This window comes from Fusarium poae, chromosome 4, assembly GCF_019609905.1.
Source record: "Fusarium poae strain DAOMC 252244 chromosome 4, whole genome shotgun sequence".
Classification (NCBI taxonomy): domain Eukaryota; kingdom Fungi; phylum Ascomycota; class Sordariomycetes; order Hypocreales; family Nectriaceae; genus Fusarium; species Fusarium poae.
Window position 1 is genome coordinate 1,968,563 of NC_058402.1, and position 14,377 is coordinate 1,982,939.

Genomic DNA, 14,377 nt, shown 5'->3' on the forward strand with positions numbered 1-14,377 from the left:
GGCAGTTCCCCACCCTTGTCATTTACGTGGTTCTATTTCTAGCCCTTGCTCCCCGTCAGGGTACATTCGGTTGTGATCAGCTCTTTGGGATTAGCATAAGAGTCAAGGGTAAGACACGAGCAGTTTGACAAGTTTCAGATATGAATTGTAAGTTGTTCGACAATCGATTTATCAAAATATTTCATCAGGGTCTGAATACGCGTTGGCAGCATTCGAATCCTTCGGAAATACGGATACGCCATGGTCATTTGCCCACTAAAACCATGGGTCCGAAATCACTGCATATTGCTTTGATATCATATCGTGGAGCCTCAACCCGAGTTGGTAATCGGCTTTAGCATCTGCTAGCAGCATGTCCGCACACTCACCCAACACCATGCGAACCACATGGAAATCTATAGCTTGGACTCGACATCGCCTTGTGACATGGAGCCAGTCCCGGGGAAAGATTCATCCCCGGAAAATCGCCTGTGTTTTGAGTTAGCACGGTCCAACGTTTGGAAGCAAGCAAGTGAAAGTAAAGTCATTGTCAACCAACTCACCAGCCTCGCTCTTCTCCAGAACTCAGAAAACTACAGTCGCTGTCCAGTTCGCACTGCCACTCCCCAAGCCTGATAGGGATGGCTTCGCTTATGAAGGGTTGGGATTCGTCTGTATCGTTGTGTTTGTTAGTTTTCTGCCGCCAAGATCCTGTCACTTGACAACCACTACAGAGCAAACGTACCAGCGCTTGGCACTTGGGTGCCTGTGCCTTGTCGGCGGCGACGGTACGTGCTTAGGCCGCACGTAAAGGCGTGGAAATCCTCTTCTTCGACAGCCTCTGGGACACGCCCTGTGAGGACACGACCCAATGCTATGACAACGGCTGCATGGGTGCAGAGCACTACCGCACGTTTTCCCTCTGCATCGCAACGCTCAATAATGCCTCGCACGGCCGCTGCAACACGCCCATAGAGGTCCTCGATTGTTTCGCCTTTTCTAGAAGGCTTTATGGCAGATACGTAGCTATCATCATATGCTGGGAATAGCTCCTTGAGTCGCTTGTGCGAGGCTGGGATTGGATGATCGAAAGGCGCTGCTCCAAAGAACTCACTCAACCCGTGTTCTGGACAAATTGTGGTGGTTGCTGAGCCATGTGCCGTTGCCGTTGCCATTTCCTCTTTGAGTTGTTGCTGCTTAAGCTCAACAAAGGGCGTTATGGTCTGAAGACAGCGATAGTAAGGGCTGGAATACACGGCATCGATGGGAGGCTCCAGGGTCATGAGATGTTTGCCCATCTCTTTGGCTTGTGAGACTCCATAAGACGTCAGGGCAGGATCTGCGGGAATTCCAGTGGGCGACCGTATGGCGGCCGTGTAGACACCGGTCAGAGGGTCAACACTCCATCCGGACCGGAACTAAATTCAAGGTCGGTCTATCAACACCGGGGAAAGGAGACATATACAACTGAACCTTGCTTGAGGGCGGGGTCGGAACTTACTCCGTGACGTGTGACGTAGATGACTTCGAGTGACATATTGCCTATGTGTACTGGTGAAATTGACCGTCTTGAGATAAATGTGCTATCTAAGTTCTTGTTGTGGTGTTCGTTGTGAGGAACTCGGTCGGGGGCAATGTACCCGGAACCTCGGTGCTCGGCAGACCACATGCCTTTCCAACAACACGGCCCCACAGTTCCCCGAAAAGACGCCAACGGATGGCCGAGATATCGGAGCCGTTCTGTGCTACCACGGATGTTCTTGAGAGCACATAACTCTCCTTGATTTTTTAGTACGTATGTCGGAAAAATTAATAATACGCCGCTGACATCGGGGAGAAGGAGTCCGAATCTTCAGCGTTTTGAGACGGGGCGATCAAAATAGCGTCAAACTATTGTTTAGACTAGGTACGTTGCCAGCCGCTTCGTTTCGTCCGGTCCAATCCTGAGCCTGGTAACATAATCGGTTGAATTCCGATGACGCGGAAATGCAACTTCGGATGAAGAAATTACATGTAGGATATGAACACTACACAGTCACTCAAGAAATGTCATTGGTGGATTCGATCCGTCAAAACCTCAGTTAGTATTGGATTTAGCTTCAAACTAGACAAGGGCTTCAACTGAACTTGACGACAACATTTGCGAATCTTAACGAAGTGAGTTGTAATCCTTGTCAATGTGGTTATCACCACGCCCGTAGACATGCAGAGAACAGAACGCCCTCCTAAGGCTTGATCAATTTGAGAGTTCCTCCAAGTCCTCAGGCATCTTCTTCACAAATCCAGAGTGTCAAGTATACTCTAGGGTAGTACGTTCAATTAAGGTGGTGGGTTAGCGTGAAGATTGTGGATCGAGTGGCTCACGTCAGCCATAAGCCATTTTAACGGCTTACACGAATTCTCATGAGAACTCATTCTGTATATTCAAGTTCGTTGTTGCTCTCTTATATTAGGATATCTTTCGTATATACCAATTGAACCTGAAAAAATGGGTCAAGATCGTACAAGAGCCCCTCAGCGCTCAGAAAATGCGAGTCAAGCACCGCAAAGTGGTTCATCAGTTATCAAGAAGAAAGTCGTGCGACGTAACCCAGAGAAGAGACGCATGCAGAACCGCTTAGCCCAGCAGAATTACAGTGAGTTACTCAATCTAGAGTAGCAGAGCGTCCACATTCCTTATATAAGCTTGTCATGGTGGCTGACATGATCCTTCAGGGGAAAAGCAGAGAAAGCGCATACAAGAGCTAGAGCGCCGTGCTGCAGGACATGACATCGAGGTACAAGGGGAGGGTGGCAGGGCTCTTGAGAAGACACAACTAGTAGGAGACCTTGTACCAAGGCCCGATAGAGGTAGTCTTCCAGATATAGAGACTGTCAACCCTTCAGATCTCTACAACGACCCTGAGACAGCGTCACACCAATCAACCACACATGCAGAGACATGGGACTCGGATGTCTTTTACGAGGACTTTGACAAGTGGCTCATGGTAAATCCTATTTGCGATGAACACACAACACCGGCATTGTTCTTCAACTGCGGCTGTCCCACTCTTCATGTCCCCAACACGTCGACAGAAGTCCTGCTCCCCATCATCCCTAACCCATACAAGAACAACCTCCAAATCAACATCATCTGCATAATCTCAGCTATGCTAGAGAACTGTCTGTGCCTCGGGATAACGCGTTCCATGTACTGCGCTGAAGAGGCTACGTCTCCTTTCTATCGGGCTGATGTCGACTCAGACCCCAGTGCGCAAGCTATCGTTACGTCTGTTCAGCGCGGGTCTCGTGGACTACATTTTGATCTTCGTCCCACTCAGACACAGATCGTTGTCAAACATCATCCGTTCATTGACGTAATCCCGTTCAAAGATATCCGGGATAACATCATCAAGTACATGAAACCTGCAGATGAGGATGAGTTCTTTCATGACTCGTTGAACCACTTGACATGCTGGGGAGGTGTCAATGGTGCACATACTGGAACACCCTGGGATGCGAGAAGCTGGGAGGCGACAGAGGAATTCCTGCAGAAGTGGTCAGATATTGTAGGAGGCGAAGAAGGTGAGCTGGCGAGGAATTCGCAGTGGTGGAGATCATTTCGTGGTGAACGAACGGTGACAGAGATAATGTGATATGAAGATATCCAACGGACGTGATAGTCGGGTGCGCACTTTAGATGAATTGACTTGAATTTGTGTACAGCGTATTTATATGTCTATAAGGATGTGCACAATATCAACCAATAGACAAGATGGACAAGATGTACGAATCTAATGCCATTCTGGCATGGCCACGTCTGAGGAAATGCCCTGATCTACCGTAACGCCATAATAAAAAAGAACAAAATCGGCTTGTCCCAGATTCAACTCCTGACCCTTTACCCAGGCCCCGTACTCCGAAAGAAATATGCTTCCAAACAGGTTCGTATACCGTTCTTCTGCATGTTGTGTCATTCATGTCATATCCCAGGCTTACATGACAGTGCATGAGCCTAGGGTGCGTGCCCTCCGGCGACCGGTAGGACCAAAGCCACCGTCCTCCTCATCGAGATGGAGGGCCTGGGCTTCTCTGGCTCGACGCCTGCGTCTTCGGTAACCCGCACCTGCCATGCCTGCTTCTTCGGTGGCCTGCATATAATCTGCCCACTTCCTTTCCAGACGACCGGCGGATGCCAGATCACCCCGCAGAACTCGCTTTTGGTGCTCGTCAACAGTCATCTGAAAGCCGTAGAAACACTTGAGCCCAATCATCTCAGTCGGGTAGCTGACTCGGCCGGGTTGGCCTGAAACAGCCTTGACTTGGGTGTTTCGGAAAAGCACCTCGCGGACACCGGTCCAGGTGACATTTTGACAATCGTAAACGACCATCTGGAGGCTAAGTTCAGGCCGTGTTCCATTTTCCGTTGATCGTTCAGAGCGCTTCATGACCATGGCCGCTGCCTCGGCGAGGACGAGATCACTGACTCGAGTATTATCGAGGTCGACGTTTCGAAGATTCGTGCATGTCTGCATGACAGGAATCATTCCTGTGTCACCCAGATTTTCGCAGTAACTCAGGGAGAGATGCTCTATAGAGGCTGCGCAAGGAGCCTTGGCAAGATGCTCCGACAGAATCGAGTTTGTGAGATTCTCAAGGTCCTCAAGTTCGAGATGTGTTAGTCTGGGAGTGGATGAAAGAATGGGTTCAAGAGCGTCGTCGCTCAGCAGCTTGCAACCAGAAAGCTGCAGGCCTTCAAGGTCTGGAACCAAGTGGCCTATCGTCTTGACGCCTGCATCTGTGAGCTGAACGCAACGGCTGAGATCCAGATGCCGAAGCTTTCGTGCAGGGACAATTGGTCGATCGGTCAGAATATCGATTTCGGGCTCAACGCCATGCATCATAACCTTGAGAGCCTCGTCATTAAGCTCGGCACATCCACTCAGAACTAATCTTTCCAGGTTATTTGTGTTGAAAATGGCTTCAGCGGTCGCAACGTTGTCGAAGCCGCTAACCTCGCCGGCGCGGAGATCCTTTAGTCTCGGGCAAGCCTCAACCACGCCCTTGACACCTCGAGCATTTACCTTGCCGCACCATGAGATGTTGAATGCTTCAAGTTGAGGGCACGATTCAGCAATGATTTTGCAAGATGTGTTAGAGACTGCGGTCAGCCCAGTGAGATTGAGGCTGACAAGCTTCTCGTTGCTTCGCAACAAGCCATGGAGCGTACTCTTTTGGAAGTTCTGACAACCTTCCAGTGTCGCATTCATGAGGTTCTTGCATGCCTTGACAATAACCTCGGTGCGCTTGTAGTGCTCGACCTGCACGCATCCCCGTAGGTTAAGATCTTTGATGAAGGGGCCTGCTGCGATGATGATCCTGGCGAGCGACTCGGCAGGAATTTCGCGATAGAATTCTGAGGCATCGAGAGATGTCCACAACTGACCATCAAAGCAAGTCTTGTAAAATGCCTTGGAGACTCGAGATGCCTGAACAAGCTCCTTGGGCTGGAAGAAAGAGAAAATGTGAATCTGAAGTTCATTGGGCATCTTTTCCCAGAAGCGGAATGGAGGCTTCTGGATAGGCTTTAAACCAGGGCGGACTCGAAGCTGAAGATCCTGCTTGGACCGAAACTCGGATGGAAGAGGTGCGGTTATGGGTGTAGTAATTGGCGTGACATTTTCAATTCTGCGAATAGCCAATTCGCTTCCAGGAGTTTCAAATGGGAATTCTCCTGAAGATTGAGGACTTGAACCTGATGTGCTGGGCAGGCCAAGAGGTGAAGGCTGTGGGGTTGATGAACGAGCACTGTAGGGGGCCTGGGGTTGGGGTGGTCCAGTGGCCGCAAGACTAACACACGAGAGAGTGCTTCTCGTGCCATAAGGGCTTCCACGACTGCCTACAGATTTGGAGCGGCGCAAGCCACTTAGCGAGGGTGTTGACGATATACGCTGAATTCTTTGAATAAGACGGTGTCGGTTCTTGCCCTTAACTGGCATGTCCGGTGCTGGCGGAGTGGATACGCCCTCTGGGGCCGGGCTCGGAGCGCCGGAAGACGAGATCTCGTAGACGTTCATGGTAAGAAAATCGAAATAGATTGGAGAGGGTTTTGAGTATTGTTATCGTCCAAGAGTTAGATGTAGAATCCCGCAGCTGTAATAGTATTCAGGACAAGACTCCTCGATGAGAATTGTACTGTAGGTACTTGTCCGTCGGTCGATGGTGGAGTGTTTCGTAGATTCCTCGGTGGTCGCTAACAGAGCGGCAGGGGATAAATGCAGGGTCCTGGCCTCAATTCATAGCTAGCGAAGGATGGGAGTCGATGCGCATAGGTTGGACTGAAATCGAACAGGTAGGGGAAAAGGAATCAAGACAATTTGAGAGCGGACAGAGGGAAAGAAACAAAGATAAAAAAGAAACCCCGTCTAAAAAATATCGCTTAGGGAGAACAGAAGAGAATAGGTCCAATGTTAAGGTTGCCCACTCGTTTTTTTGGAGGGAAACCGAGGAGATCAGCAGACGATGGGGACGACTCGGAGGGTGGTGGGGGGTGGTCAGCGGGGCCGTTTCGTCGTACAGTAGGTACAGTACAGTATCTAACTTATGTAGGTACTAGGTACGGTATCTAATCGGAGAGGGAATTGTTCCAACAGATGGTGTAGGTAGTATTGGATTTTTAGTTATCGTTGGAGAAGAGGGCACATGTCCATAGAGAAGTGAACATGACCTTGGATGATCACCAGAGAAAGGTAGAAGAGAGAACAGACCAGAACAGAGGAGAGTCGTCAAATAAGAGGGGAAAACTATGAGGCTTTTTGTTTGTTCAAAGCTCACTCTAGAACACAGTCCACCAGTCCAATAGTAACAACTCAAGACTGTCTAGATCCCTCAGAGTTTCGAGTACCTCACGGTTGAGAACCTAGAAAGACCCTTGTGTCCATCCATAGGTAGGTGGTTCCCAACTTCTGGGCCTGGGGGGTTATCGCTAGTTCCCCATTATTTTTCTTATCGTGTGGGCTACAGCGGGGGGATCGGCCTTACGCGGCTGTTTTTGGCGGCCCGGATGGCGAATCGTTTGTATCCGCACGATAGCTCGTCTTGTAGCGCTTCGGCGAATCCTGGCTGGAATGAGACTTTGAATTGCATCGCGGGATACACGAGGCGAGAAGGAGACTTATCCAAGTGGACAAGCCTAGCTCAGCTCAGCCCGGAGTCTGAGTCCCAAGAATCCAACGGGACGGTGACCCGGAAACCAATCAATCAGTGGCACAGCTTCGCCCAGATGCTCCTCGTCTGCCTCCGACTTTCTTTCTTTTTCTCACTTTCTCTCTCTTAATGTCAGCTTTTGGACCTTTGCTTTTTTTGTCTTTTCGATCCGGCCTTTCTTCAGGGGCTTTTGAAGGGTCCTTTTGGTGTGCAGCTTTCCCCCACCCATTCATGCATCTTACCCGAGCCATCCCAAACCCAGGATGGAGGTCCATGTCGTTTCTCGTGTCCGCGTGGCACTACTTTTTATCTCTCACATCTATTCTGTTTTACCAAATATGAATCAACTTTAAGACCCTTTGAGTGTTTCTGATACGATATTAATAAAGTATCTCGACTGTCAACAGAAGTTGGACTTGTTCAACCTGATCAACTGAGGCATGCAACGACCATCATTACTGTAAATGGTTACCAGCCGTTGCTTCAGCCAGATGGCACCACAGACTCAGGGACCTTGCCTCTGACTACTGCACATCGACCTGTATCAAAGCACGATAGAGAATCCGTCCCTGACTCAAGGGTCCATGGCTTGAGGCTGGGCCAACCATGGGAAGACAGCTTTCTCCGCATCCATGTCATGTACAGTACATACATGTCTACTGTGCTGCAAGTTGACTTATTAACCAAGTTCTGGAAGGCGGTCAGAATGCCTTCTGGCCTCTGAGGGGAATACTCATTCGTGGGACTCAACAAATCAAAAGCACCACTCAATAGTACATGCCTAAATTAGCCTGTTTTTCTTACCACTTTTTGCTTGGAGAATTACTCTTGTGTGTTGGTTCAACGCCTCTCGTCTTGGTTCCTTCCTTATTCAGTCTCGATTGAATTTGAGCCTGGGGAAGACCCCACTAAGAATGGAAGAATGGAAGGATGCCCCTCATCCAGAGCATTTGACCCCGCGTTCTATGTGACCCGGGCGATAACAACCCGATTCCTTATCGTCGGTTCTGGTTTGGAGGCTTCATGGTGAGGCATCTTTCATCCTTTAATACAAGACATTTCTGCAGAGACCATTCCAGAAATATGCATGGTAGGCGCATAATGGTAGGACTGGTAACGCGCTATCGAGATCACCAGGCGTTGGCATTTATCTTGAACAGCCTGTCGACACCCTTTTCATCATCTGCCGCCTGATAGATTAAGTGCAGATTAAGTACGAGGGCGATCATCGCATTCTTACTTGCTGTCTTTTAGAAATTGTGCATCCAGTAGAAAGTTAAAACCTCATCCGACCACCCTCGAGTCGCGTGGTCACTTATTCCCTTGGACCATGTTTCGTTGAGACATGACAGGAGGTCTGACCCATTGAGATAATCGTCTGACTCGGTCACGCTTGGGTTTGTAGATATGGATAATGGTCAGGCTTATACCAGCGGTCAATACTCAAGAAAAGGGCTGCCCATCAATTCAAGCTCGATTTCCAGGATCGCCTTGTCTCGGCCCGTCCACACTGCTCATTTATGTTATTGTGACTTGATCACCAAACATTTTTGTTGTCTATATACCTACCTCTAATGTTCAGACACCAACTCACGCTTTCTCCCTTATCTAATCACCTTCCCCAATCATAGAAGCCCCGAGACTCACCGGCTCCTTGACAATCAAGTAGGTTGGCTAGCATGTTATGTATAGTCTGTATTCAACGACACAATCATTGGCAGCAGATATCTCACATATGGCTATTTCCTCCAAGAATTACTGCACGTAGGTATTAAGATACAGAAGCATTTTCTTCATAATAATGATTTCTCCACCAACAATCACATTGTAGATTTCCTAGGTTTTGCGGTATAACACTTGTTATATACCAAGACCTGCGTCAGATACGCTATACACAGGATATTTTAAGGTTTTGATTACATGGAATCTGAGTTTCGAGTTACCACGGGTAACAAGGGGCAAAGGCCTTGGTTCTGAAAAATGGGCAGCTTCTTTGATTCACATGCTTCATGTTTGGTTGGGCCAGAGCTATTCTCGAGGAGCGTTATGCATGTATTTTGGCTTTCATGGAGAACCCCTTTCCCCTTGGGCTTTCGCTAATCTTGAATTGTCTATAACGGCTCTCTGATGATTTGCAGGAAATTAATTGTTGCAAGTAAGAGTAGTCATTATTGAAAGACAAGACTTTATTTACACTATGCGTCTCACCTGACTTGTCTGAATACCTGTCAACTACAACACAATAAACAAAAACACAGTCTGGAGCTGAGTTCACAAGATATTACTGTACGTCGGGTCGTACGGGAGCAGAAAAACCACTGCGTCATTTGCCTTGTTAGACCAGGTTCAATTTCAATGATGGGTGCAAACTGGCTTACAACGGTTCCATGGGCTACTACCCAAAGAGCGATGGCACTTGCGACCCTCCTGCATTTGGGGGTCCTTCAGGGCTAGGAAGCATTACAGGCAGTGGCTACGATCCAATTTGAGCCAATCAGGTTATCTAATAAGTTCACAAGTTGAGAACAGCCTATGATAACGACCCAAATCCCCATCCATTATTTGGGTGCGTTCAACATTCGCTCATACTCGATGAACCTTCTTGACAATCCAAGTTCACGAACGAATATTTTTTTGATACGCTTATTAAGTTTGCAAATATACCGAAGACAATTTTTTCTTATATCATATAAAATTTTCGCTCTAGGGAACCTAAAGCTTCCTCTCATATCCACTCCCCTTTTACCTCTCTCACACGACTCATAGCACTGTTTCCTTTGTGATTCAGGTCACAAGCCAAGACACAGCCCTGCAAATACGCCCCCATCCTCGACAATCTCAACCGTCACCCTTCGACTCTCAACCCTCGAATATCAATAACACGACGTTTCCTCATTCGCAACTTAGCCCAACACCTATTCTTTTTTGGATAAACACGCGATACACGAATACCTTTCGCAGCGACGGTTGGTCTTAATTTTAATCGAACTCTGGGCAATCGAGCCAACCGAGATTTCCTGCTCGACCCCGCCATCCTCAGAGCAGGCCTCTCTCTCTTACGACATAACCCGTGGTTTCGGCCTTTCCTTGGCCGACTCCAACTATGATACAGATGCATGGAGGAAATAATGATCATGGTATTACTTATTTGCGTCCTAGCACTTCTCTCGGCTTCCCTTGGCTGTCAGCTAACCACAATGTTTAATGTAGGAGCCGAAAACCACACGGGAGAAGATCAACGCGGACGCGAGAAGTTTCCAATGGCGCTCTCTCTGCCAAAGAACCGTAGCACGGGGAATTTGGCAGCCGCTCGAAACTCATCGACCCAGGATAGAAGCAGAGCACGAATGTCTCTGGATGCATCCGCAGCAGCGGCAGCAGCCGCTGACCTTGAAGCTATCGCCAGGTATGTCGAGCGGGATCATGCGTCACTCAACGCCGAAGTGGCGCCCAACCTCTGTTGGCAAATGCTGACCACCATATCATTTATAGGTCTCCCATCTTGACCGATCACGAGCACGGCCTAGGCCTCTCTGGGCTTCGACGAATTAGACAACAACGCCCGCCATCGAGAAACCCAACACTACCAGGATCTCGAGCGTCTTCACGAAGCCCATCTGTTGCCGCACTTACTCGGTCCACCTCAATGAGTGCCATGGCCGCCAGCGTAGGCAGCTTATCACTGACAGGTGGCCCTGCGACTCCAAGTTTCGCCGACGACCTCTCCCGCTTTCCGTCTGAATCTCTTCATTCTTTCTCATTCGCCAATCAATCAGAAGACTTCCTACACAACAGACAAAATGTGCTCAAGCGATCCATTGAGTTCATGAAAGACCACATGGGACTTCCCATGAGCTCGTCGCAGGCTGCTCTTGCAAGTGCTCAGGCAAGGGTAAGCGGTGATGTAGAAACTCAGAATATGCTTGACCTGCTAGCCCAGGCACAACTCATCAGGGCCGGAAACTTGCCAAACCCCGACGAGTCCTATACACCAGCACCTTTGACCGGCCCTGCCGAGGTTTCCCAGGAAAACGTCTTTGACAAAAACTTCAATCCCCGAACATCCAGTACAGATTTAACAAGCCCTCACCAGACTTCGCCACCTCCCCGAAGGTCAAGAGTTGAAACTACAAGAAGATCTAACAATCTTGAACCGGTGGCCCATGAAACCAGCCGGGAATCGGATCAACCACCAACAGCAACAAATGAGAGCGAAAGCGCTGGCCGGAAGTCGGCACCCGTCCGACCGAAGCTGACATTGAAACGAACCATGACGGATATCACAGCTGTTTCAGCTCAAGACAAGTTGATAGACACAGTGTCCCAGCCATTCTTGACAGGGCAGCCCATCTATCAAGAACCGCTGAGCTCTGCGTCTTTGACGCAACTTCCCAGTGCCACAACAGCCAATTTCCCCACTCAGTTAGGCCCCTCTGTGCATGGTCACACGAACCGCTGGGTGCCCGCTGCCCAGGCGATTTTCACAACAGAAGTTAAGCCTCCATGGACCATCATTGCAGCCAACGATCTCGCCTGTTTAGTGTTTGGCGTGACCAAGGCAGAGGTACGCAAGATGGGCATCTTGGAGGTCGTCCAGGAGGAAAGAAGATCATGGTTGGAGCGAAAACTTTTGAACCAGCCGGATGAGTACAGCGAGGGCCAGACACCTTCTGGCCAAGTTACGCCTGCCGCTTCGGCAGCTTCGGCATTGCTCAATGGCAGATCTGGGATAACAGCCCAGCTCCTAAGTAAGCCTAACTCAAGAACCCAGCCACGCAGCTACACGCAGAGGCGTGCACAAACGGTTCACAGTGGTGACCCCAACCCCCCAAAAGTTGGAGGTGGCGGCCACGGCCATAACCAAACTAATTCATCCAGAGGCGTACTTCTGTGCGGCGATGTTGTTCCAATTCAAAAGCGCAACGGTGCAACTGGCTCTGCGAGTCTCTGGGTGAAGGAAAAAAAGGTCGGCCTGATCTGGGTCCTGGAAGAAATTCACGAGGATGTTGCTCATATCACATTGGATGAAGAGGGGATTGTCCAAAAAGTATCGGGATCCACTGCTCCTATTTGGGGATTCGAGTCAATTTCCCCTGGCTTTGACATAGCGAGACTGATTCCACGGATACCTCGGCAAGGTATAGACCCCAACACTGGGGAGATTGATTTTGCTCAAGCCACGAGACGAAGATATTTTACATGTCCTCACTCGCCTCACGTCAACATTCCCTGTACTATCGAGCAAACCCGCGGCAAGCTCGAGCTTCGAGTGTCAACGTTTCCTCACATGGCTGGAATCATTGTGGTCGAGCCTGAGACTCTCAAAGTTCGAAGCTCGAACTCTGCCTTTTGCGGTGCACTCTTCGGATTCGAAAGGGCGGATGGAATGTCGATCAATGCCCTGATCCCAGAATTTGACAACATTCTCGAATCGTTGATAGAAGAGGACGGTATCCAGCTCCTCGATGGTATGGTAGTCCCTGAGCACCGTTTCAGAAAGGCATCGGCGTTCCTTGCTTTGAAAGAAAACAGACCCGATGCTGCGTCAGCTTTCCTCCACCCGGCAGGATTAAGTGCGAAGCACCGTGACGGGTCCGATCTGAAAGTTGACGTTCAGATGCGCGTAGTCAAGAGTGAAAAGAAGACCCTTGTGGTGAACGAGACTGTCGCTGAAGGTAGTGACGAGGACAATGCCACTGGGAGTGATGATGCAACATTCGAAGTGACCCATTCCGAAATAGTGTATGCGTTGTGGGTTACATACTCACGACATCTTCATGGCGCCCAGCCTCATCTCGCTATCGAAACTCCTACTCGGTCTGGTGCCCTCACACCCCTCCACCAACCGTCGCCAGGACAGACTCCGGCTCATACGCCTTTGGAGATTCCTTCAGATGATGAGACGCCCCGAAAGAATGTGTTGAATGCTGCAAGCTCACTCTCCAAACATTTGAAAGATGCTGCCATTCATGCTGCCGCTAAGATCACAGGGCAGCAAGCAAAGCCCAAGTCTGAAGAAGTGCCACCAGTTCCAAAGGTCGTTGAGCCCCCACATAAGAAAACGATCAACGACTACACGATACTTGAGGAAATGGGCCAAGGTGCGTACGGTCAAGTGAAACTAGCTCGGCATAAGGAGTCGGGCAAGAAGATTGTGCTCAAGTACGTCACTAAACGCCGTATCCTCGTGGACACTTGGACCAGGGACAGGAAGTTGGGCACCGTTCCCCTGGAAGTTCATGTTCTTGAGTATCTTCGCAGGCCCGAGTTACGGCACCCCAACATCGTTGAAATGCAGGGTTTCTTTGAAGATGACGTTAACTACTACATCGAAATGGTTCCCCATGGACTACCTGGTATGGACCTGTTCGATTACATCGAATTAAGGACAAACATGGATGAGGGCGAGTGTCGCAGCATCTTTGTCCAAGTCGCAAATGCTATCCACCACCTGCACACCAAAGCAAAGGTGGTGCATCGCGATATCAAGGATGAGAACGTGATCCTCGATGGGGAAGGCAACATCAAGCTTATTGATTTCGGAAGTGCGGCATATATCAAAAGCGGTCCTTTTGATGTTTTCGTTGGGACAATCGGTATGGTCATGATGCTCAATTGGGGTTCTGAATAATATGCTAACTTTCAAATAGATTATGCCGCCCCTGAAGTTCTCGCTGGCAAGCCTTATCGGGGCATGGAGCAAGATGTGTGGGCTTTGGGTATCCTTCTCTACACGATCATCTACAAGGAGAACCCTTTCTACAGCATCGACGAAATCATGGATCGTGACCTGCGAATACCCTATGTCCTTAGCGAAGAGAGCATCGACCTCATCCGCTGCATGCTAGATCGAGATGTTGCCAAACGCTACGACATTAACCAGGTGCTAGAGCACCCTTGGTGTCAAGCTGTGAATGACGAATGAGTTCGCAGCTTGACACGTTTTCAAACATAATAAACATGAAGAGGTAAGACACTCTGACGTGCTATATGAAGATTCAATTTGTGACCACAATACCCCCCTTTTGGACTCACAAGACCTCATTACTTTTTTTTCCTTTTTTGTCTTGTACGCGTTAGATATGATTGGCGTGGAGCAACCTCAATGGAGATAGAGCACGCACGATACCTGCTCGAAATGCGAAGTGGAAAGCCGGAAAGGCTAGGATGAACAATTTTTACGAATTACACCGGAACGAAGGATACAAACAAA

The 14,377-nt window shown here is 49.2% G+C and overlaps 4 protein-coding genes across 4 annotated transcripts; 2 read left to right on the forward strand and 2 right to left on the reverse strand.

The window, feature by feature from the left end:
• Nucleotides 1-395: 395 nt before the first annotated feature.
• Nucleotides 396-1,648, reverse strand: FPOAC1_010719 (uncharacterized protein; the record flags this gene model as incomplete). The annotated part of the gene is made up of 4 exons (XM_044855108.1): nucleotides 396-468; nucleotides 543-651; nucleotides 725-1,397; nucleotides 1,481-1,648. The coding sequence occupies 4 exons, from the start codon at nucleotides 1,646-1,648 to the stop codon at nucleotides 396-398; spliced, it is 1,023 nt and encodes a 340-aa protein (XP_044702421.1).
• An 819-nt stretch (nucleotides 1,649-2,467) lies between these two features.
• Nucleotides 2,468-3,614, forward strand: FPOAC1_010720 (uncharacterized protein; the record flags this gene model as incomplete). The annotated part of the gene is made up of 2 exons (XM_044855109.1): nucleotides 2,468-2,615; nucleotides 2,695-3,614. 2 exons carry the CDS (start codon nucleotides 2,468-2,470, stop codon nucleotides 3,612-3,614), a joined length of 1,068 nt encoding a protein of 355 aa, XP_044702422.1.
• A 339-nt stretch (nucleotides 3,615-3,953) lies between these two features.
• Nucleotides 3,954-6,035, reverse strand: FPOAC1_010721 (uncharacterized protein; the record flags this gene model as incomplete). Its single annotated transcript, XM_044855110.1, has 1 exon — nucleotides 3,954-6,035. The coding sequence occupies one exon, from the start codon at nucleotides 6,033-6,035 to the stop codon at nucleotides 3,954-3,956; it is 2,082 nt and encodes a 693-aa protein (XP_044702423.1).
• A 2,864-nt stretch (nucleotides 6,036-8,899) lies between these two features.
• Nucleotides 8,900-14,089, forward strand: FPOAC1_010722 (uncharacterized protein; the record flags this gene model as incomplete). Its single annotated transcript, XM_044855111.1, has 7 exons — nucleotides 8,900-8,928; nucleotides 8,996-9,073; nucleotides 9,509-9,603; nucleotides 10,375-10,570; nucleotides 10,657-11,056; nucleotides 11,105-13,760; nucleotides 13,815-14,089. The coding sequence occupies 7 exons, from the start codon at nucleotides 8,900-8,902 to the stop codon at nucleotides 14,087-14,089; spliced, it is 3,729 nt and encodes a 1,242-aa protein (XP_044702424.1).
• Between the last annotated feature and the right edge of the window lie 288 nt (nucleotides 14,090-14,377).